General features: G+C 45.7%; 1 protein-coding gene across 1 annotated transcript in view; it reads right to left on the reverse strand.

Moving 5' to 3' along the window:
• Window positions 1-23,059, reverse strand: part of LOC142200097 (fibrocystin-L-like) — a 169,166-nt gene that overhangs the window by 84,658 nt on the left and 61,449 nt on the right. Inside the window, exons 21-26 of the mRNA XM_075270161.1 lie at window positions 10,105-10,235; window positions 8,322-8,476; window positions 7,147-7,304; window positions 4,893-5,037; window positions 2,382-2,539; window positions 132-254 (exon numbers count right to left, since the gene is read on the reverse strand). Coding sequence (XP_075126262.1) covers window positions 132-254; window positions 2,382-2,539; window positions 4,893-5,037; window positions 7,147-7,304; window positions 8,322-8,476; window positions 10,105-10,235 — 870 coding nt within the window. The remainder of the gene's footprint in view (window positions 1-131; window positions 255-2,381; window positions 2,540-4,892; window positions 5,038-7,146; window positions 7,305-8,321; window positions 8,477-10,104; window positions 10,236-23,059) is intronic.

The raw sequence follows: 23,059 nt of genomic DNA on the forward strand, positions 1-23,059 counted from the left end.
AGTCGGGTTCTTAAAACCCTGTTCTGTTAGGTGAGGCGGGTCCACTGGATTTTATTTTTCATCTGTTCAATTCTTTTACATCAACAGCTTTATAAGTATTAGTGATGAAGTAAATAAAATAAATGTTATACCTGTGGCTTTTTGTTGGGTGTTCTCACCAAATCTCCAAGCAGGTGCTGACGAAACAGGCCGCCATTAGTGTATTTTACCGCAGTCACTGCAGCATTTACACCGGTTACCTTGGAACTGTTTATCTGAATAAAACACATGGCTTACACTTAGATACAGACATTTTATACCATCTGATCAATATTTAAGGACAGTTACTTGAAATAAATGAGTATTACTTTGAGATATATAAGACAAAACTTCTTCTCACAAACCTCACTCTGTCTGTAAGGCAACTGGCGGCAGCAGGAGCTCTCCCCCACGGCTCTGGCTGCAATAGGACATTGCACAGCACTGATCTATAAGATGCTTATTCCTATTCTATCAGACTGTAGACACCAAGGAACTGACTACAGCCTCAGTTCTCATTTACCTCTGTCTTCCACATCTAACCATTAATAGTACAAAAGCAATCTACTATTTTGATACAAAGGTAAAAACATCAAAGTAGGCCTATTGCTATTTAGGAACTACTGTAGTTTATTTGAGTATGATCAGCATTGAAAATAGAGACCATACTCAAATATTCCTAGCAGAGCTGTATATGTCATTAACCTATATGTAGCTACTTTTCTGCATTGTCAATATGGTCACACTGTAAGGCTGAGTTCACACGGGGTATTTTGGTCGGGATTTTGAGGCAGTATTTGCCTCAAACTCCTGACCAAAAATACGACTCCCATTCAAATCAATGGGAGCTGGTCAGTTCTCTTTTCCAGAAGCGTTCGGCTCCCGGAAAAAAGAACGGACAAGCTCATTCTTTCAGGCGGAGTCGCGAGGCGACTCCGCCTGAAGAAACTCCCGACTAGGCCCATTCATTTAGGCCTAATCCAGAGTGGCGTTCACAACTGTATGCCAGTGCACTGCACTGGCATACAGTTGCAGCTACCCGTATTTTGAAACGGAACTTGAGGCATGTGAACCTGGCCTAACATCATTATGATAGGCGCAACTTCACCAGCCTTCAATTAACTGAACTAATTACAAGAGCTGAAGAAGTTACTGCAAATCCCCTCCGGGCTGTGAAGCCTTTATTGGAAAAATCTGATGAGTGTATTGCCTGTGGAAACTGTAGCAGAAAAATCAGGGCTCTTTCTGACAATTTGCATGTATGGGGTTGCTCTGCATTTAGCCACAAGGTGAACTTCAGTGAAGATTCAATAGCGATAGAACAGAACTAGGGTTGAGCGATCGGGATCGGATAAGATCGGATTCCCATCGGCGATCGAGTAAATTTAACGATCGCGATCGGAATTCTGACCCAATCTTTTCCAGCAGCATTGAGGTCAGAGATTATTTCAACATCGGCTCAACACTCAAGTGACTTTTTCCATAGAGAAGCATTGACTGGGTTTGAGGATCGGGATCGGAAAAGATAGTGCACATTTCACGATCGGGATCGGCTGGAAAATGATTGGAAATTGGATTTTGAAATCGATCCTGAAATCTCAAGATCGGCTCAACCCTAGGCAGAACACTTTTTCAGTGAACCGAAAAAAGAAGTACTGAAAACAAAGTGTGGAAGAATTGGTCATTTTTTGGCTGGAGTCCCATGTTGCTACAGCAAAATACTCTGCGTTTTACACTACCTGCAAAGTGAATGGAATTCTGGAAAATCCTATCCAGATATTGCTGAAAAAAAATCTGCAGCAGAAAAAAGGTGCAATGCATTTTTGCCGTGTTTTTTTTTCCCCAGTTTTATTTTTTTTTTTGCTGCCCTTTGCTACTTGGGGCCTTAATTTTATATCAGATTTTGAAGCAGAAAACACCAGAGGTGGTAACTTTTTTCTGGCTCTGCTCAATATCGCTCCTGACTTAGATTCTATGACTCTAAGTCCACAGCCCTGTGTAGTAGTCAAGGGCGTAGCTAGAAGGTTCTGTAAGGTCATATGCATTCAATTCTAGTCAGGGGTGCCACCGGGCCCCTCTATTTTAACCATGGTCAATAGATACATGGCTAGAACAGGAAGATGAATCATTTGTCTTAGATAAGGAAAAGTCAATATGAGACTATACAGTAGATATACTTATAGACTTATGTTGTAAGACCGATACAATGTGCCACATGATAACATCAGTTCTATTGCATTGTACCTAAAATGCATTGCAGATATCACTATATACAGTACTTAGACTTCTGATCAAGCAGATTTTCATGCCTTTTGATATTGTCAGGTGAGCTCCAAATATGAATATATGAAAAACCTGTATACCTGTAACAGCGGCTGGTATCCTGTTGCTGTTAAGAACTTTATTTGCCATGTGTGTCCTCTACATGTCCCAAAACTTGTAACCATGGAAATTTGGCCCATCTCTGGAATACTCTGTAACGCATATTTCAGATCATTGTCAGAGATGTCTACACGGAGATCTGTAGGACAACAAAAGGAAAATGATTATTGACTGATAGAAAATATTATCAGGATAACGTTGGTCTTACCAGTTGCCATGACTGGCCTTAAGGAGTGCAATCTGAGTGACCACAAGAGGTCCATCAATTACCCCTGTCAGTTACACCCATCATCTACATCTATGCAAGTTGAAGGGAGTGTGCCATCAAAACCCAGAATATCAACCCAGCCATTCAGAAAGATAGGTTAGGGTCAACCAGAACAAACAATGCTTTCCCCTAAATTTGTTGCCTTTGTTGGCAAGATATTGCTTTTTTTTTTGTCAATGTGTAAATAAGTTCTTTGGAGCAATGAGCTCATTTACACAGTGACAAAAACATCTCACAAGGGGAAAACCATCCTTTGATTCAGGTGATAAGATAACTAATCTATCTGCTCCTCTGGGTTGATATAATGGTGATAGACGCTTATTAAAGGGCTTTTTTGGGCTAAAGTTATTGATGACCAATCCAACTGAATGGGAGCAGATGGGGTTGAGCCGATCTTGAGATTTCAGGATCGTTTTTAAAATCCGATTTCCAATCATTTTCCATTCGAACCCGATCCCAATTCCAATCCTAATTGCAAGTCAATGGGATTTTTTTAATAATCGAAGATCGGATTTTAAAAAACGGTCCTATTCCCTACACAGCATGGAGTACGAAAATTGAAAGCTTTAATTTTTAGACTCCACACTGTGTAGTGATTAAAAAAAAAATCCTCTGGCTACTTAGTTCCCCCTGGTGTCCACTTACCTGCACAGTTCGCTGCCGCTGTCGCTCCCCGTTCTTCTCGGTCCCGCTCTCTCTCATTCACATGCCTTCAGAACGCCGCGCATGCCCCCACCTCCCTAGGCTAGTGTTAGAGATGCTGGGAGTAGGCGGGGATTGTTGTGGTTTAGGAGAGTGTGGGCGGGTACAGGGCGGGGAGACATGAGTGCATCACTCAGGTCTCCCCTCCCAGTACCCGCCCACACTCTACTAAGCCACAAGCCCCGCCTTCTTCCTAGGTCTGTAACACTAACCTGGGAGGCAGGGGTGTGCACTGTGCTCTGTAGACCTGTAAATGAGAGAGAACTGGACCGAGAAGAATGGGGAGTGACAGTGGCAGCAGATCTGTGCAGGTAAGTTGAGAGATCGGTATCGGAATTCCGTTCCCGATCTATTTTAGGTGGGATTGGAACCCGATCGTGAAATTTACTCGATCATTGATCGGGATCCGATCTAACCTGCCATGGCCACTACACAGGGAACAGAGCTGTTATCCTAATAAAGGTCCCAGAATTGTCCCATAGGATAATGGTAACAACCAACACCTGAGGATGTATCCAAAAAACCTCAAGTAAATTCTGAAAGCCGATACTCAATGCCAAAACAGATGGCCCAATGGTAAGGAAACCACCAGAAGACCCCAGTCCATTGGATCAAAACCCCGACCAAACCCCACCAGAAAAACACACAAGTTTTATACAAGTCTTCAGGTCGTGACAGCAGGGCCACACTTACGCCACAATGCTGAAGAACGCCAGGATACTATGTCTAGCGTTCCGGTGTTCTTCAAGATTGGCTACAGTGTGCACTAGAGGTGGTAGCAGATGGTGGTCTGAACAGGAGTGTGGCCATTATCTATCACAATAATACAATAGGTGGTAGCCTAACCTATACTGGGGGATCATATACTATGTGGGGGGAGTAAAAATACTACATGTAGACCACAAAAAAGGATCATATACTGTTTTGGGGGGAGTATAAAAGGGAAAGTCATATGCTGTGTGGGGGTAGGTAAAAAAAGGGGGACATATACTGTTAGAAGGCCATGAAAAGGGGTCATAAACTGTGTGGGGGCCATAAAAAGGGATCATATACTATGTAGGGGGGGAAAGGGATCATATACTGTTTGGAGGCCATAAAAAGAGGTCATATACTGTGTAAGGGAAAAAAAAAGGGGATCATATACTGTGGGGGGAAGGAAGAAGAAAAAGGTCATATACTGTGGGGGTGGCATAAAATCGGGTTCATATACTATAGGGTAAAATAAAGGGAGTTATATTCCATTTGGTGGGCTACAAAATGGAGTCATGTACTGTGTGGAGGGCCAAAAAAAGTAAGCTGTATATTGTGTGGGGAACAAAAAAAAATAGAAGATTATTTGATCTGCCAATGGGGGGGGGTCCTAATTAGAGGGGCCCAATCAAGCAACCAAACATGGGGTTGGGTATCTTTTTTTTGGAGGGGTGGGTGCCTTTCTATAGTTTATCCCAGACAACAGATAGACAAGGTTCACCCCAAATAAATCTCTTCAACTATAGACATAGGAAGTTATATCCAACCATACCACTTAAGTTTCTTCCATAAGCTTGAATACTGAATGTTCCTCCAACGGGAGGGGACGCTGCCTGGGTCCGATTTATCTGGATCAATGCATTTTGTGTCCAGGATGAGGTGGTATAGATCGCTGAGTCTGAGCTGTTCAGGATGTTCTATAAAATATATGATAATAATAATCACAAAACAAGAAACAATAGGCATTATTATCAGTGATGGGCCCCAGCCATTCAGATATTAATGGCCATTATAATTGATATACATCAAGTAGGGTCGTAACTAAAAGTGATGCAGAAGTAGCATTAACTACCGAGCTATGGACCTTGAGGGGGCCCAAAAGGTCCCTCTGCCACCACTGCTCTATATGGAAGAAGGTAGGGAAGGGCCATATTCCAAAATTTGCATTGGGACCCAGGAACTTCAACATATGCCTCTGGCTTATCGTATATGGCTTCATGCAAAGTCTTTGCATATGTGGCTGTATAGTGGCAGATAGAGAATTGATAGCATTGTACTAAGGAGCCCTAGTAACTCAATGGGGCAGATTTATTAAGACTGCTGCATCATAAGTCACTCTTAATACAGGCACCAACTGGTGTAGGGAACAAGCGATTTATGAAATGACTCTGACCTCTTCATAAATCAGCCACATGTCCCAATGACGGAATAGAAATCTACATCAGTTAGAAACTGGCATAGATTTTCATTATATGTATATATGTGTGCGTCATATTACCCCACGTAAAAAAAAAAAAAAAAAAAAAAGGAAAAAGCATACAAAAATTAACCATACAAACTCTGTAATACAAAAGTATTTTAAAATGTATTATTATTATTATTATTATTATTATTATTATTATTATTATTATTATTATTAATAACTTATTTAACAAAATGTTTTTGATAAAACTTTTTGATAAAACTTTTGATATCAGTCCCTTTGTGTCACTTCCTTCATATTTTCAGAGTTTCATCTGGGAAAGATCAAGTGTTTGGGTTAGTCCAACATTTGTAGGAACATTCATTGTTGTTTGTGTGTTCGGATCAGTTGCCTGTATGAACGATCCACAAACATTTGTTCCAGACAAACAATAGCAGCCTATGGCTAGGTTCACACTTGCACTGGGCTCTCTGCTGTTCAAGTCTGTGGTTTTCGTGACAACGAGCCCGTCACATGAGTGCGTGGCATGATGTCGGTGCAGTGCATCGGCTTTCAGTCGCAGGCTACCCGGCTTTTGGATAGGAGGCCGCCTCAAGTTCCGATCCAAAAATCTCCGTGTGAAATTACCCTAAGGGCGCCCACATCATCTCTACAGTATCAAAACTGCAGATAGCACATGGTAAGTTGGTGCCCCATTAGAGATTTTATACCTGGGGCCTAAAAGCTTCAAGTTACACCTCTAATTCTAATCAACTGCAAATATGTCCTGTGTGACCCCAGCTTCAGGCTGAGTGCACATGGGGTTTTTTTGGTCCGGAAACTGAGGCGGAGGCTGACTCAGTTTCCGGACCAAAAAAACGGGTAGCCGCTACTTGCGCACTCCGCTCCGGATTAGGACTCATTGAATGAATTGATTTCAATGGAAGCTGTTTTTTTGGTCAGGGTTTTTGAGGCGGATACGGCCTCAAAATCCTGACCAAAAACCCCCCTGCAAACTTACCCTAAAGCTAAAGCCCCACGTTGCGGAAACACACGTTGCTCCAGATTTTGGCTGGGGTTTTTGAGCCAATGCCAGAAGTGTAATGAGCAGAAGGTAGAAGTATAAGAACTTCCTATATATTTGCCATTCTTTTTGTAGCCATTCTTGGCTTTGGCTCAAAAAACCGCAACAAATTCTGTTACAAAAAAGCTGCGTTTCCGCAACGTGGAGCCCTAGTCTAAGGGGAAGGATTCCTAACAAAGTACATTTCATTATGTTTATATTGTATGTATTATACTTTACCAAAGTGAGTAGGTTTACTTATTATGGTGGCGTGGGGGACTTCAATAGCACCCCATATCATCATGACAATGGGGGGGGCTAACACAAAGAGACTCCTTAGATAACATCAGAATTTCAGTTTTGGAAATAGCAGCATTTACGCTGCACATATTTTTTGGCAATGTGTGGATGGGATTCGCTAGCAGTGACAAACAACGGCATTTACACCATATGGGGCCCGGACTTATTATTCACATTTGTAGATCTCACACGTGCTTTAAAAGGTCCTGTTTAATTTTTGGTAGTTTTTATATATTACTTACTATATACCCCATCACCTACCTCTGAAAATCCAGCCCCAATAAGTGGGAAATTATATCCACAATTATATGGGGTTATGGTAATGGTGAAGAGTTCTTTAGATGCAGTAACAGATTGGGTCACGCTGACATCTTGTATAAAGAGTCCAAGGTCTGATAAAGCCGGTCTCCTCCTATTAACTGCGATATAGAACAATAGCAAAAATTAGTCCATATCCTAAGACTAAAATATGGCTGATGATGATCTATCAAAACTTATCAAACAGTTATCAAAAATCTATGAACCACTGCAAAATCCACAACCAAGAAAAGCTGCTCTTCTACAATGTGGAACCTCAGCCTAATAATTAACCCCTTCCCACTGGGGGCATGTTTTGATTTTCGATATACATTTTTCTCTCCACGCCTTCCAAACCCCATAACGTCTTTATTTTTCTGTTAGCAGAGCCATATGGGGGTTTAATGTTTTGGGAGCAAATTGTTCCTCATATTGGTACCACTTGTTATTCTGTACAATGTACTGGGAAGCTGGAAAAAAATTCCGAATGGAGTGGAATTGGGAAAAAAAGTGCATTTGTGCAAATTTCTGACGGGCATTGTTATTACTGCACTCGTTGTGCAGCGAAAATGACATGTCATCTGTATTCTATGTTTTGGTACGATTCCAGGGATACAAAATCTATATAGTTTTATTTACAAAAATACTATCAGTATGTTTTTTAGTATGTTGGAGGAAACATGGAGAGAACATTCAACTCCGTGATGTTGAGGCAATAGATGTGCTAACCACCGAACGACCATGCTGCTCACTTTTTCATCTGGCATAGCCAACTTTTTAATCCGGAAGTTTCAGTTAAAAAAAAGAGGAAGCCTTGATGGACTCCATTATAATGAATGGGGTCCTGCTGGATCTGTTTTCTGGTCGTCCAACAGACCAGAAGCAAATAAATTCTCACACAAGTTGTCAGACAACCCCAATATAAGAGACAGTACAGAAAGGAGCTTCCATCCAAAGGACACCATCCTAAGCAATGTCTCAGCAATGCCCACTGCAGGGGAAACAGAGTATTGCAAGGTGGCCATTCATGTTAATGCCTGCTGATTTTTGACTAAGGCCTGTGCCCGGAAACCCCTTTATGAGATTTATGTTCAATATTTGGACAAACATTTTTGTACATGACTTCTACAATCACTTACCATTTAGGTTATCTGTAGTCACGGTCTGCCCAATGTACACAACGTCTATATAATAGTCTTGGCTTGACTGTAGGTAGATATACGCCACATTGAAATCTCTGCCCGAGAACTTGGTTTTAACAAGTTGTAACAAATCTATACAGGTGTATGTCCAGCTGAGAAATAAGAGATGTTAGATTATCTATAAAAATATTACAGATCTTATAAAACCATCACTAAGGAAACAGGAATATACAGTTTCATGAAAAAGTAAGCAAACCTTTTGGAATTAACCAGATTTATAGACAAACACAATATAACTAAACTAGTAACAGTACTTGTGTTCACAAGGCGTAACTTGAAGCTCTTGGGCCTCATTGCAAAATTTGTAAAAGGGCCCCATGCCTACATCAAGTCATTTAGAAGAGTGATATGATTTATGTGGCAGTGGGACCTTTGGAGTGTGAGAGTGCGCCTTATAGATACTATGGGCAGGGTCGTACTTTAAAAAGTACTGCCAATGCTAAGGCCCCTGAGCCCGGATGCAGCTGTGCAGCATCCCAGAGTGAGTTGCTATATGTTTTGTGTTTGTTACATGTACCCCGGGGTTGTCCTGTTTGTCTAGTCTTATATATGTCTATGATAAATGCAATATGTCTGCCATTTTACTGTGTAATATGCACTTCAGTACAATTTGATAAATGCTGCACTATCTCATGACTAATCACAGGCCACTGGGCGGGGTTCTAGGAAAGGGTTTATATACTCTGGTAGCTGATGCCAAGGTTAGTCCAGCCCAGATCAGTTCTAATTGCATAGAATAGAGTTCCAGCATCAGTCATCTGAATATATCCTTCTGTGAGAAACAGTGATAGAATTCAGCTGAGTCCCTTCAGTCTTCAGCCCAGGTTCTAGGAGTGAAGCCATTTTATTCCGGAGACTGTCTGGGAGTTAGTGAGAAAACTTTGGGCGCTCCCGAGAGACATCTGTGTCCGTGCCAATAGGCGTTACAGAGGTACTCGACAAGAGTGTTGAATATGGGCCTGCCTTCCAGTAACCCGGTTTCCCGATCAGGACTCTTAGCCCCGCTTCATCCCCTAGCTAAATTAGGGAGTGGTACGAGAAGAGGTGAGGAGAAAAGTATGTCAAGTACTACAGTGTCTATATTGCCTTGGCTAAACTCTGAAGTCGTGGACATTTCTTATTGATCTGTTTGCTGTATTCATCTTGCAAAGCTGCTGGAGTATCTGTTGGCATTGTTCAATAAAAGTTATTTGGTTTACCCTGCAACCCTGGACTCCTGAGCCATTGCCTGCCTCACCATCAGGGCAACTCCTGAACAACATCCACACCGGCTCAGTATCGAGAGGTCCCCTCTCCAACAAGGAGCGCCCGGGGGAAAACAAGGACTCTACTGCATCCAACATGTAGTTCTGCAGGACCCCTCTTGTCTGCACAGCCTTATGGAGGAATCGGAGTGTGTGAGCACCGTTGCAGGCCTAGTAGGTGGCACAGCCCGTGTCGTCTCATTCCACACTCTCTGTTCTCCTCCGCTGGGTTGCTGCATATTCACCTTCTGCACCTCAAATTATGCCCCTATGTGTTCATGACTAGGATGAAATTCTCAAGACAAATCAACAGTTGTTGCATAAGAGTAAGGCTGTAACTTGGCGCAACATCAAACGTTATATTAAGGAACTCTATATTCCTTCATTATAGCCATAGCAGCACCCATGTAAACAATAATGTCAGCAGCATGGGCTCTATAATTAGACATTATTTCTATTTAACTAGAGAATCATACCTGTTCCCCTGGGCAAAATTATAGTCGAAAATAAAGCTTGCGGCTCTGACAACTCCTAGATTGCTGCTGTCTTCATAATAAAATAATAGAGCAATTCCATTGTAAAGAAATCCTTTATAGGCAAAGCAAAGCTGAAACACAGAAACACCATCACATTTACAAAGGAGAAGAGCTACCCATATACACATAGATACAATGGGGTAAAAATACTATTGGTTTCAGCTCAGCCTTGGTGTAAAATCCTCCAAAATGTAGTGCAAATTGGCACAAATGTTTATATTTTATACTGTGGTCTGGCACATGTAGTTTTAGACCATACCCTCCCTACTCCCTGCCAAACCACAGTATAAAATATAAACATTTGCAGTCACCACTAGGGGGAGCCAAGGAACTTTACTGCATGCTACATAGTAGATAAGGTAGGATAAAGAAACAAATCCAACCTTTACTCTGTAAAGTATTGGGGTGACTGTATAAACAATATGCAAGTTCATTATCTCCCATTAGTGAAGGCTGGGGCAGACAAAAAGTGTCATTTAACCCCTTAAGGACACAGCCCAAAAGTATGTTAAGGACCAGGCCTATTTTTTCAAAATTGACATGTGTCACTTTAAATGGCAATAACTTTGAGACGCTTTAACTTACACAAGTGATTTTGAGACTGTTTTCTCGTAACACATTATACTTCATGTTAGTGGTAAACACTAATCAATATTTTTGTATTTACTTATTAAAAAAATAGGAAATTTGATGGAAATTTGGAAAAAATTGCAATTTTCAAAATGTGAAATTCTCTGCTTTTCAGGCAGATAGTTATACCACCCAAATACAGTAATAAATATTATCTCCCATACAGGGGTGAACCTGCTCCTTTCGCCGCCCGAGCGAAGTACAGAAAGCCGCCCCCCCCCCGCCGGGAGGAGGGGGCGGAGCGGGGGCGTGGCACATCGAAAGGGGGCGGGGCTTAGCGCCGTTCGCCGGCAGAGAGCAGGCCCGGAGACTGCCTGCGCTCTGCCTGAGCGTGCGGGGAGGCTGCTGGAGCAGCGCTGCTCCAGTGGCCTCCCCAAACCACCGCTCCATGCTAAGCCAGTCCAGGACACCTTGTCCTGGACTGGCTTAGGGAAGCAAAAATGCCACCCTCCCTGAGGCCCTGGCATAGTGCCGCCTGAAGCGCTCGCTTCAGGTCGCCTCATGGGAGGTGCAGCACTGCTCCCATATCTCTGCTTTATATCAGCATCATCTTTTGATTGTATTTTAATTTATTTTGGACGTTACAAGGCTTACAAGTGTAACAGCGATTTTCCAGATTTACAAGAAATGTAACTGTTTGTTTTTTTGTTTGTTTTACACTAGAGATGAGCGAACAGTGTTCTATCGAACTCATGTTCGATCGGATATTAGGCTGTTCGGCATGTTTGAATCGAATCGAACACCGCGTGGTAAAGTGCGCCATTACTCGATTCCCCTCCCACCTTCCCTGGCGCCTTTTTTGCTCCAATAACAGCGCAGGGGAGGTGGGACAGGAACTACGACACCGGTGACGTTGAAAACAGTAGGCAAAACCCATTGGCTGCCGAAAACATGTGACCTCTAATTTAAAAGAACAGCGCCGCCCAGGTTCGCGTCATTCTGAGCTTGCAATTCACCGGGGACGGAAGTTTCCGTCCAGTTAGCTAGGGCTTAGATTCTGGGTAGGCAGGGACAGGCTAGGATAGGAAGGAGAAGACAACCAATAGCTCTTATAATAGCTAAATTCCAGGGAGAAGCTTGTCAGTGTAACGTGGCACTGACGGGCTCAATCGCCGCAACCCAGCTTTCCCAGGATCCTGAATGGAATACACTGACAGTGTATTCCCGTATACCCCATATATACACCCCAAATCCCCGTTCCAACGGTGTGCCCCCCCACCTTCACCCCAGAAATACCCTGCAAGTCCCCTAGCAATAGAATTGGGGCTATATACACCCACTATTTTTGCTACTGCCATATAGTGCCATTGTCTGACTGGGAATTCAAAGAATATATTGGGCTTACATATAACTTCAATTCCAGGGAGAAGCTTGTCAGTGTAACGTGGCACTGACGGGCTCAATCGCCGCAACCCAGCTTTCCCAGGATCCTGAATGGAATACACTGACAGTGTATTCCCGTATACCCTATATATACACCACAAATCCCCGTTCCAACGGTGTGCCCCCCCCACCTTCACCCCAGAAATACCCTGCAAGTCCCCTAGCAATAGAATTGGGGCTATATACACCCACTATTTTTGCTACTGCCATATAGTGCCATTGTCTGACTGGGAATTCAAAGAATATGTTGGGGTTACAAATACCCTCATTTCTTGCTACTGCCATATAGTGCCATTGTCTGACTGGGAATTCCAAGAATATATTGGGTTTACAAATACCCTCATTTCTTGCTACTGCCATATAGTGCCATTGTCTGACTGGGAATTCCAAGAATATATTGGGTTTACAAATACCCTCATTTCTTGCTACTGCTATATAGTGCCATTGTCTGACTGGGAATTCCAATAATATATTGGGTTTACAAATACCCTCATTTCTTGCTACTGCTATATAGTGCCTTTGTCTGACTGGGAATTCCAATAATATATTGGGTTTAAAAATACCCTCATTTCTTGCTACTGCCATATAGTGCCATTGTCTGACTGGGAATTCAAAGAATATATTGGGGTTACAAATACTCTCATTTCTTGCTACTGCCATATAGTGCCATTGTCTGACTGGGAATTCCAGGAATATATTGGGTTTACAAATACCCTCATTTCTTGCTACTGCCATATAGTGCCAGTTTCTGACTGGGAATTCCAATAATATATTGGGTTTACAAATACCCTCATTTCTTGCTACTGCCATATAGTGCCAGTTTCTGACTGGGAATTCCAAGAATATATTGGTTTTACAAATACCCTCATTTCTTGCTACTGCTATATAGTGCCTTTGTCTGACTGGGAATTCAAAGAATATATTGGGGTTACAAATACCCTCATTTCTTGCTACTGCCATATAGTGCCATTGTCTGACTGGGAATTCAAAGAATATATTGGGGTTACAAATACCCTCATTTCTTGCTACTGCCATATAGTTCCATTGTCTGACTGGGAATTCCAGGAATATATTGGGGTTACAAATACCCTCATTTCTTGCTACTGCCATATAGTGCCATTGTCTGACTGGGAATTCCAGGAATATATTGGGTTTACAAATACCCTCATTTCTTGCTACTGCCATATAGTGCCAGTTTCTGACTGGGAATTCAAAGAATATATTGGGGTTACAAATACCCTCATTTCTTGCTACTGCCATATAGTGCCATTGTCTGACTGGGAATTCCAAGTATATATTGGGGTTACAAATACCCTCATTTCTTGCTACTGCCATATAGTGCCAGTTTCTGACTGGGAATGCAAAGAATATATTGGGTTTACAAATACCCTCATTTCTTGCTACTGCTATATAGTGCCTTTGTCTGACTGGGAATTCAAAGAATATATTGGGGTTACAAATACCCTCATTTCTTGCTACTGCCATATAGTGCCAGTTTCTGACTGGGAATTCCAATAATATATTGGGTTTACAAATACCCTCATTTCTTGCTACTGCCATATAGTGCCAGTTTCTGACTGGGAATTCAAAGAATATATTGGGTTTACAAACACCCTCATTTCTTGCTACTGCTATATAGTGCCTTTGTCTGACTGGGAATTCAAAGAATATATTGGGTTTACAAATACCCTCATTTCTTGCTACTGCTATATATTGCCTTTGTCTGACTGGGAATTCAAAGAATATATTGGGTTTACAAATACCCTCATTTCTTGCTACTGCTATATAGTGCCTTTGTCTGACTGGGAATTCAAAGAATATATTGGGGTTACAAATACCCTCATTTCTTGCTACTGCCATATAGTGCCAGTTTCTGACTGGGAATTCCAATAATATATTGGGTTTACAAATACCCTCATTTCTTGCTACTGCCATATAGTGTCAGTTTCTGATGGGGAATTCAAAGAATATATTGGGTTTACAAATACCCTCATTTCTTGCTACTGCTATATAGTGCCTTTGTCTGACTGGGAATTCAAAGAATATATTGGGGTTACAAATACCCTCATTTCTTGCTACTGCCATATAGTGCCATTGTCTAACTGGGAATTCCAGGAATATATTGGGGTTACAAATACCCTCATTTCTTGCTACTGCCATATAGTGCCATTGTCTGACTGGGAATTCCAGGAATATATTGGGGTTACAAATACCCTCATTTCTTGCTACTGCCATATAGTGCCAGTTTCTGACTGGGAATTCAAAGAATATATTGGGGTTACAAATACCCTCATTTCTTGCTACTGCCATATAGTGCCATTGTCTGACTGGGAATTCCAAGAATATATTGGGGTTACAAATACCCTCATTTCTTGCTACTGCCATATAGTGCCAGTTTCTGACTGGGAATTCAAAATGCGCAAGGCTCCCGGAAAGGGACGTGGACGAGGCCGTGGGCGAGGTCGGGGGAATGGTTCTGGGGAGCAAGGTAGCAGTGAAGCCACAGGGCGTCCCATGCCTACTGCTGTGGGGCAGCAAGCATTGCGCCACTCCACAGTGCCAGGGTTGCTTGCCACATTAACTAAACTGCAGGGTACAAACCTTAGTAGGCCCGAGAACCAGGAACAGGTCTTGCAATGGCTGTCGGATAACGCTTACAGCACATTGTCCAGCAGCCAGTCAGACTCTGCCTCCTCTCCTCCTATTACCCAACAGTCTTGTCCTCCTTCCTCCCAAAATTCCCAAGCTTCACAGAACAATAACCCCAACTGTCCCTGCTCCCCAGAGCTGTTCTCCGCTCCTTTCATTGTCCCTCAACCTGCCCCTCCACGTCGCGATTCCACAAACCTAACAGAGGAGCATCTGTGTCCAGATGCTCAAACACTAGAGTCTCCTCCATCTCCGTTCGATTTGGTGGTGGATGACCAGCAACCGACCCTCATCGACGACGATGTGACGCAGTTGCCGTCAGGGCATCCAGTTGACCTGCGCATTGTGCGAGAGGAGGAGATGAGACAGGAGTTGGAAGAGGAAGTGGTGGATGATGAGGACACTGACCCGACCTGGACAGGGGGGATGTCAAGCGGGGAAAGTAGTGTGGATGTTGAGGCAGGTGCAGCACCAAAAAGGGTAGCTAGAGGCAGAGGCAGAGGTCAGCAGCTTAGGCGAAGCCAGGCCACACCCGGAATCTCCCAAGATGTTCCAGTTCGTACCCAGCCCCAAAAAACTCCCACCCCGAGGGCACGTTTCTCGAAGGTGTGGAGTTTTTTCAAGGAATGCGCCGAGGACAGATATAGTGTTGTCTGCACAATTTGCCTCTCGAAATTGATTAGGGGCTCTGAGAAGAGCAACCTGTCCACCACTTCAATGCGCCGTCATTTGGAATCCAAGCACTGGAATCAGTGGCAGGCAGCAACGGCAGGACAAAGGCCGCCTGCCGTTCACGCCACTGCCTGTGCCTCTGCCACTGCCACTGCTGACTGTGCTGGCGATGCACTCCAGAGGACGAGCCAGGACACCACTTCATCTGCCTCCGCCATTTTGTTGACTTCTTCCTCATCCTCCCCTGTTCCTGTCTTATCTCCTTCTCCTGCACCATCAAAGGCACCATCAGGCGCTTCTTTACAACAACCCACCATCTCTCAGACATTGGAGCGGCGGCAGAAATACACCACTAACCACCCACACGCGCAAGCCTTGAACGCCAACATCGCTAAACTGCTGGCCCAGGAGATGTTGGCGTTCCGGCTTGTTGAAACTCCCGCCTTCCTGGACCTGATGGCAACTGCGGCACCTCGCTATGCCGTCCCTAGCCGTCACTACTTCTCCCGGTGTGCCGTCCCCGCCTTGCACCAGCACGTGTCACTCAACATCAGGCGGGCCCTTAGTTAAGCGCTTTGCACAAAGGTCCACTTGACCACCGACGCGTGGACAAGTGCATGCGGACAGGGACGCTACATTTCACTGACAGCACACTGGGTGAATGTAGTTGAGGCTGGGACTGCTTCCCAAACTGGCCCGGTGTACCTCGTCTCCCCGCCTAACATTCCTGGCAGGGACACGAGAAGAACACCCCCCTCCTCCTCCTCCTCCACCGCCTCCTCCTCCGCTGTTAGATTGACCCCAGCTACGAGTTGGAAACGTTGCAGCACTGGCGTTGGTAGACGTCAGCAGGCCGTGCTGAAGCTGATCAGCTTGGGGGACAGACAGCACATTGCCTCCGAGGTGAGGGATGCCCTCCTCGATGAGACGGCAATATGGTTTGAGCCGCTGCACCTGGGCCCAGGCATGGTCGTTTGTGATAACGGCCGGAACCTGGTAGCAGCTCTGGAGCTTGCCGGACTCCAACATGTTCCATGCCTGGCCCACGTCTTCAACCTAGTGGTGCAACGTTTCCTAAAGAGCTACCCCAATGTTCCAGAGCTACTGGTGAAAGTGCGGCGCATGTGCGCCCACTTTCGCAAGTCGACAGTAGCCGCTGCTAGCTTAAAAACTCTCCAGCAACGCCTGCATGTGCCACAACACCGGCTTTTGTGTGACGTCCCCACACGCTGGAACTCAACGTTTCAGATGTTGAATAGAGTGGTTGAGCAGCAGAGACCTTTGATGGAATACCAGCTACAAAACCCTAGGGTGCCACAAAGTCAGCTGCCTCAGTTTCTCATCCATGAGTGGCCATGGATGAGAGACCTTTGTGACATCCTACGGGTGTTTGAGGAGTCCACAAGGAGGGTGAGCTCTGAGGATGCGATGGTGAGCCTTACAATCCCGCTCTTGTGTGTTCTGAGAGAATCCCTGATTGACATCAGGGATAACTCAGATCACACAGAGGAGTCAGGGATAGCATCTGATCCGTCACAGCTGGAGAGTAGGTCCACACATCTGTCCGCTTCACTGCGTTTAATGGAGGAGGAGGAGGAGGAAGAAGAGTTGTCCGATGATGTGATGGTGATACAGGAGGCTTCCGGGCAACTTCGAATCGTCCCATTGTTGCAGCGCGGATGGGTAGACATGGACGATGAGGAGGAAATGGAGATTGAACTTTCCGGTGGGGCCAGAGGAGTCATGCCAACTAACACTGTGGCAGACATGGCTGAGTTCATGTTGGGGTGCTTTACAACCGACAAGCGTATTGTCAAAATCATGGTGGACAACCAGTACTGGATCTTTGCTATCCTTGACCCCTGGTATAAAAACAACATCTCCTCTTTTATTCCGGTAGAGGGGAGGGCCAATCGCATCAATGCTTGCCACAAGCAATTGGTGCAGAATATGATGGAGATGTTTCCAGCATGTGACGTTGGCGGCAGGGAGGGCAGTTCCTCCAGTAGGCGACCAAGTTCTCACCGGTCCACACAAACGAGGGGCACACTGTCTAAGGTCTGGGACACCTTGATGGCACCCCCTTGCCAAAGTGCCGCCACGGAGGGTCCTAGTGTCACCAGGCGTGAGAAGTATATGTTGCGGGAATACCTTTCCGACCACAGCCCTGTCCTCTCCGACCCCTCTGCGCCCTACACGTATTGGGTGTCGAAGTTGGACCTGTGGCTGGAACTTGCCCTATATGCCTTGGAGGTGCTGTCCTGTCCTGCCGCCAGCGTCCTATCTGAGAGGGTGTTCAGTGCAGCCGGTGGAATCATCACTGACAAGCGCACCCGTCTGTCAGCTGAGAGTGCCGACCGGCTCACTTTGATAAAAATGAACCACCACTGGATAGAGCCTTCATTTTTGTGCCCACCTGTGTAAAGCACCCCAACATGAAACTCCATGTCTGTGCTCAACCTCTCCAATTCCTCCGCATCCTCATACTCATCCACCATAAGCGTTGCTCCACCCTGATTTCCCCCAACTCTGCTGGTTAGAGGCTCCCTCCACCCTGATTTCCACCAACTCTGCTGGTTAGAGGCTCCCACCACCCTGCTTTCCCACAACTCTGCAGGTTAGAGGCTCCCTCCACCCTGATTTCCCACAACTCTGCTGGTTAGAGTCTCCCTCCACCCTGATTTCCCACAACTCTGCTGGTTAGAGGCTCCCTCTACCATGAATTGGTCCAAACTGGGCTGTTTAGAGGCTCCCTCCACCATGAATTTGGCCTAACTGGGGTTTTTAGAGGCTCCCTCCACCATGAATTGGTACAAACTGGGGTTTTTAGAGGCTCCCTCCACCATGAATTGGTCCAAACTGGGGTTTTTAGAGGCTCCCTCCACCATGAATTGGTCCAAACTGGGGTTTTTAGAGGCTCCCTCCACCATGAATTGGTCCAAACTGGGGTTTTTAGAGGCTCCCTTCACCATGAATTTGCCCAAACTGGGCTGGTTAGAGGCTCCCTCCACCATGAATTTGCCCAAACTGGGCTGTTTAGAGGCTCCCTCCACCATGAATTGGTCCAAACTGGGATTTTTAGAGGCTCCCTCCACCATGAATTGGTCCAAACTGGGCTGTTTAGAGGCTCCCTCCACCATGAATTGGTCCAAACTGGGGTTTTTAGAGGCTCCCTCCACCATGAATTGGTCCAAACTGGGGTTTTTAGAGGCTCCCTCCACCATGAATTTGGCCTAACTGGGGTTTTTAGAGGCTCCCTCCACCATGAATTGGTCCAAACTGGGGTTTTTAGAGGCTCCCTCCACCATGAATTTGCCCAAACTGGGCTGTTTAGAGGCTCCCTCCACCATGAATTGGTCCAAACTGGGGTTTTTAGAGGCTCCCTCCACCATGAATTGGTCCAAACTGGGGTTTTTAGAGGCTCCCTCCACCATGAATTGGTCCAAACTGGGGTTTTTAGAGGCTCCCTCCACCATGAATTTGGCCTAACTGGGGTTTTTAGAGGCTCCCTCCACCATGAATTTGGCCTAACTGGGGTTTTTAGAGGCTCCCTCCACCATGAATTGGTCCAAACTGGGATTTTTAGAGGCTCCCTCCACCATGATTTGGTCCAAACTGGGGTTTTTAGAGGCTCCCTCCACCATGAATTTGCCCAAACTGGGCTGTTTAGAGGCTCCCTCCACCATGAATTGGTCCAAACTGGGCTGTTTAGAGGCTCGCTCCACCATGAATTGGTCCAAACTGGGGTTTTTAGAGGCTCCCTCCACCATGAATTGGTCCAAACTGGGGTTTTTAGAGGCTCCCTCCACCATGAATTTGGCCTAACTGGGGTTTTTAGAGGCTCCCTCCACCATGAATTGGTCCAAACTGGGGTTTTTAGAGGCTCCCTCCACCATGAATTGGTCCAAACTGGGGTTTTTAGAGGCTCCCTCCACCATGAATTGGTCAAAACTGGGGTTTTTAGAGGCTCCCTCCACCATGAATTTGCCCAAACTGGGCTGTTTGAGGCTCACTCCACCATGAATTGGTCCAAACTGGGGTTTTTAGAGGCTCCCTCCACCATGAATTGGTCCAAACTGGGGTTTTTAGAAGCTCCCCCACCATGAATTTGGCCTAACTGGGGTTTTTAGAGGCTCCCTCCACCATGAATTTGGCCTAACTGGGGTTTTTAGAGGCTCCCTCCACCATGAATTGGTCCAAACTGGGGTTTTTAGAGGCTCCTTCCACCATGAATTGGTCCAAACTGGGGTTTTTGGAGGCTCCCTCCACCATGAATTGGTCCAAACTGGGGTTTTTAGAGGCTCCCTCCACCATGAAATTGGCCTAACTGGGCTGTTTAGAGGCTCCCTCCACCATGAATTTGGCCTAACTGGGGTTTTTAGAGGCTCCCTCCACCATGAATTGGTCCAAACTGGGGTTTTTAGAGGCTCCCTCCACCATAAATTTGCCCAAACTGGGCTGTTTAGAGGCTCCCTCCACCATGAATTTGACCAAACTGGGCTGTTTAGAGGCTCACTCCACCATGAATTGGTCCAAACTGGGGTTTTTAGAGGCTCCCTCCACCATGAATTGGTCCAAACTGGGGTTTTTAGAGGCTCCCTCCACCATGAATTGGTCCAAACTGGGGTTTTTAGAGGCTCCCTCCACCATGAATTGGTCCAAACTGGGGTTTTTAGAGGCTCCCTCCACCATGAATTGGTCCAAACTGGGGTTTTTAGAGGCTCCCTCCACCATGAATTGGTCCAAACTGGGGTTTTTAGAGGCTCCCTCCACCATGAATTTGCCCAAACTCTGATGATTAGAGGCTCAATCCACCATGAATTGGTCCAAACTGGGATTTTTAGAGGCTCCCTCCACCATGAATTGGTCCAAACTGGGCTGTTTAGAGGCTCCCTCCACCATGAATTTGGCCTAACTGGGGTTTTTAGAGGCTCCCTCCACCATGAATTGGTACAAACTGGGGTTTTTAGAGGCTCCCTCCACCATGAATTGGTCCAAACTGGGGTTTTTAGAGGCTCCCTCCACCATGAATTGGTCCAAACTGGGGTTTTTAGAGGCTCCCTCCACCATGAATTTGCCCAAACTGGGCTGTTTAGAGGCTCCCTCCACCATGAATTTGCCCAAACTGGGCTGTTTAGAGGCTCACTCCACCATGAATTGGTCCAAACTGGGGTTTTTAGAGGCTCCCTCCACCATGAATTGGTCCAAACTGGGGTTTTTAGAGGCTCCCTCCACCATGACTTGGTCCAAACTGGGGTTTTTAGAGGCTCCCTCCACCATGAATTTGCCCAAACTCTGCTGGTTAGAGGCTCAATCCACCATGAATTGGTCCAAACTGGGATTTTTAGAGGCTCCCTCCACCATGAATTGGTCCAAACTGGGCTGTTTAGAGGCTCCCTCCACCATGAATTTGGCCTAACTGGGGTTTTTAGAGGCTCCCTCCACCATGAATTGGTCCAAACTGGGGTTTTTAGAGGCTCCCTCCACCATGAATTTGGCCTAACTGGGGTTTTTAGAGGCTCCCTCCACCATGAATTGGTCCAAACTGGGGTTTTTAGTGGCTCCTTCCACCATGAATTTGCCCAAACTGGGCTGTTTAGAGGCTCCATCCACCATGAATTGGTCCAAACTGGGGTTTTTAGAGGCTCCCTCCACCATGAATTTGCCCAAACTGGGCTGTTTAGAGGCTCCCTCCACCATGAATTTGCCCAAACTGGGCTGTTTGAGGCTCACTCCACCATGAATTGGTCCAAACTGGGGATTTTAGAGGCTCCCTCCACCATGAATTTGCCCAAACTGGGCTGTTTAGAGGCTCCCTCCACCATGAATTGGTCCAAACTGGGGGTTTTAGAGGCTCCCTCCACCATGAATTTGCCCAAACTGGGCTGTTTAGAGGCTCCCTCCACCATGAATTTGCCCAAACTGGGCTGTTTGAGGCTCACTCCACCATGAATTGGTCCAAACTGGGGTTTTTAGAGGCTCCCTCCACCATGATTTTGCCCAAACTCTGCTGGTTAGAGGTTCAATCCACCATGAATTGGTCCAAACTGGGAATTTTAGAGGCTCCCTCCACCATGAATTTGGCCTAACTGGGGTTTTTAGAGGCTCCCTCCACCATGAATTTGGCCTAACTGGGGTTTTTAGAGGCTCCCTCCACCATGAATTGGTCCAAACTGGGGTTTTTAGAGGCTCCTTCCACCATGAATTGGTCCAAACTGGGGCTTTTGGAGGCTCCCTCCACCATGAATTGGTCCAAACTGGGGTTTTTAGAGGCTCCCTCCACCATGAATTTGGCCTAACTGGGGTTTTTAGAAGATCCCTCCACCATGAATTGGTCCAAACTGGGGTTTTTAGAGGCTCCCTCCACCATGAATTTGCCCAAACTGGGCTGTTTAGAGGCTCCCTCCACCATGAATTTGCCCAAACTGGGCTGTTTAGAGGCTCCCTCCACCATGAATTGGTCCAAACTGGGGTTTTTAGAGGCTCCCTCCACCATGAATTTGCCCAAACTGGGCTGTTTAGAGGCTCCCTCCACCATGAATTGGTCCAAACTGGGATTTTTAGAGGCTCCCTCCACCATGAATTGGTCCAAACTGGGATGTTTAGAGGCTCTCTCCACCATGAATTGGTCCAAACTGGGGTTTTTAGAGGCTCCCTCCACCATGAATTGGTCCAAACTGGGGCCTTTAGAGGCTCCCTCCACCATGAATTGGTCCAAACTGGGGTTTTTAGAGGCTCCCTTCACCATGAATTTGCCCAAACTGGGCTGGTTAGAGGCTCCCTCCACCATGAATTTGCCCAAACTGGGCTGTTTAGAGGCTCCCTCCACCATGAATTTGCCCAAACTGGGCTGTTTAGAGGCTCACTCCACCATGAATTGGTCCAAACTGGGGGTTTTAGAGGCTCCCTCCACCATGAATTGGTCCAAACTGGGGTTTTTAGAGGCTCCCTCCACCATGAATTTGGCCTAACTGGGGTTTTTAGAGGCTCCCTCCACCATGAATTGGTCCAGACTGGGGTTTTTAGAGGCTCCCTCCACCATGAATTGGTCCAAACTGGGGTTTTTAGAGGCTCCCTCCACCATGAATTTGCCCAAACTCTGCTGGTTAGAGGCTCAATCCACCATGAATTGGTCCAAACTGGGATTTTTAGAGGCTCCCTCCACCATGAATTGGTCCAAACTGGGCTGTTTAGAGGCTCCCTCCACCATGAATTTGGCCTAACTGGGGTTTTTAGAGGCTCCCTCCACCATGAATTGGTCCAAACTGGGGTTTTTAGAGGCTCCCTCCACAATGAATTGGTCCAAACTGGGGTTTTTAGAGGCTCCCTCCACCATGAATTTGCCCAAACTGGGCTGTTTAGAGGCTCCCTCCACCATGAATTGGTCCAAACTGGGATTTTTAGAGGCTCCCTCCACCATGAATTGGTCCAAACTGGGCTGTTTAGAGACTCCCTCCACCATGAATTGATCCAAACTGGGGTTTTTAGAGGCTCCCTCCACCATGAATTGGTCCAAACTGGGGGTTTTAGAGGCTCCCTCCACCATGAATTGGTCCAAACT

Source organism: Leptodactylus fuscus, chromosome 4, assembly GCF_031893055.1.
Source record: "Leptodactylus fuscus isolate aLepFus1 chromosome 4, aLepFus1.hap2, whole genome shotgun sequence".
Classification (NCBI taxonomy): domain Eukaryota; kingdom Metazoa; phylum Chordata; class Amphibia; order Anura; family Leptodactylidae; genus Leptodactylus; species Leptodactylus fuscus.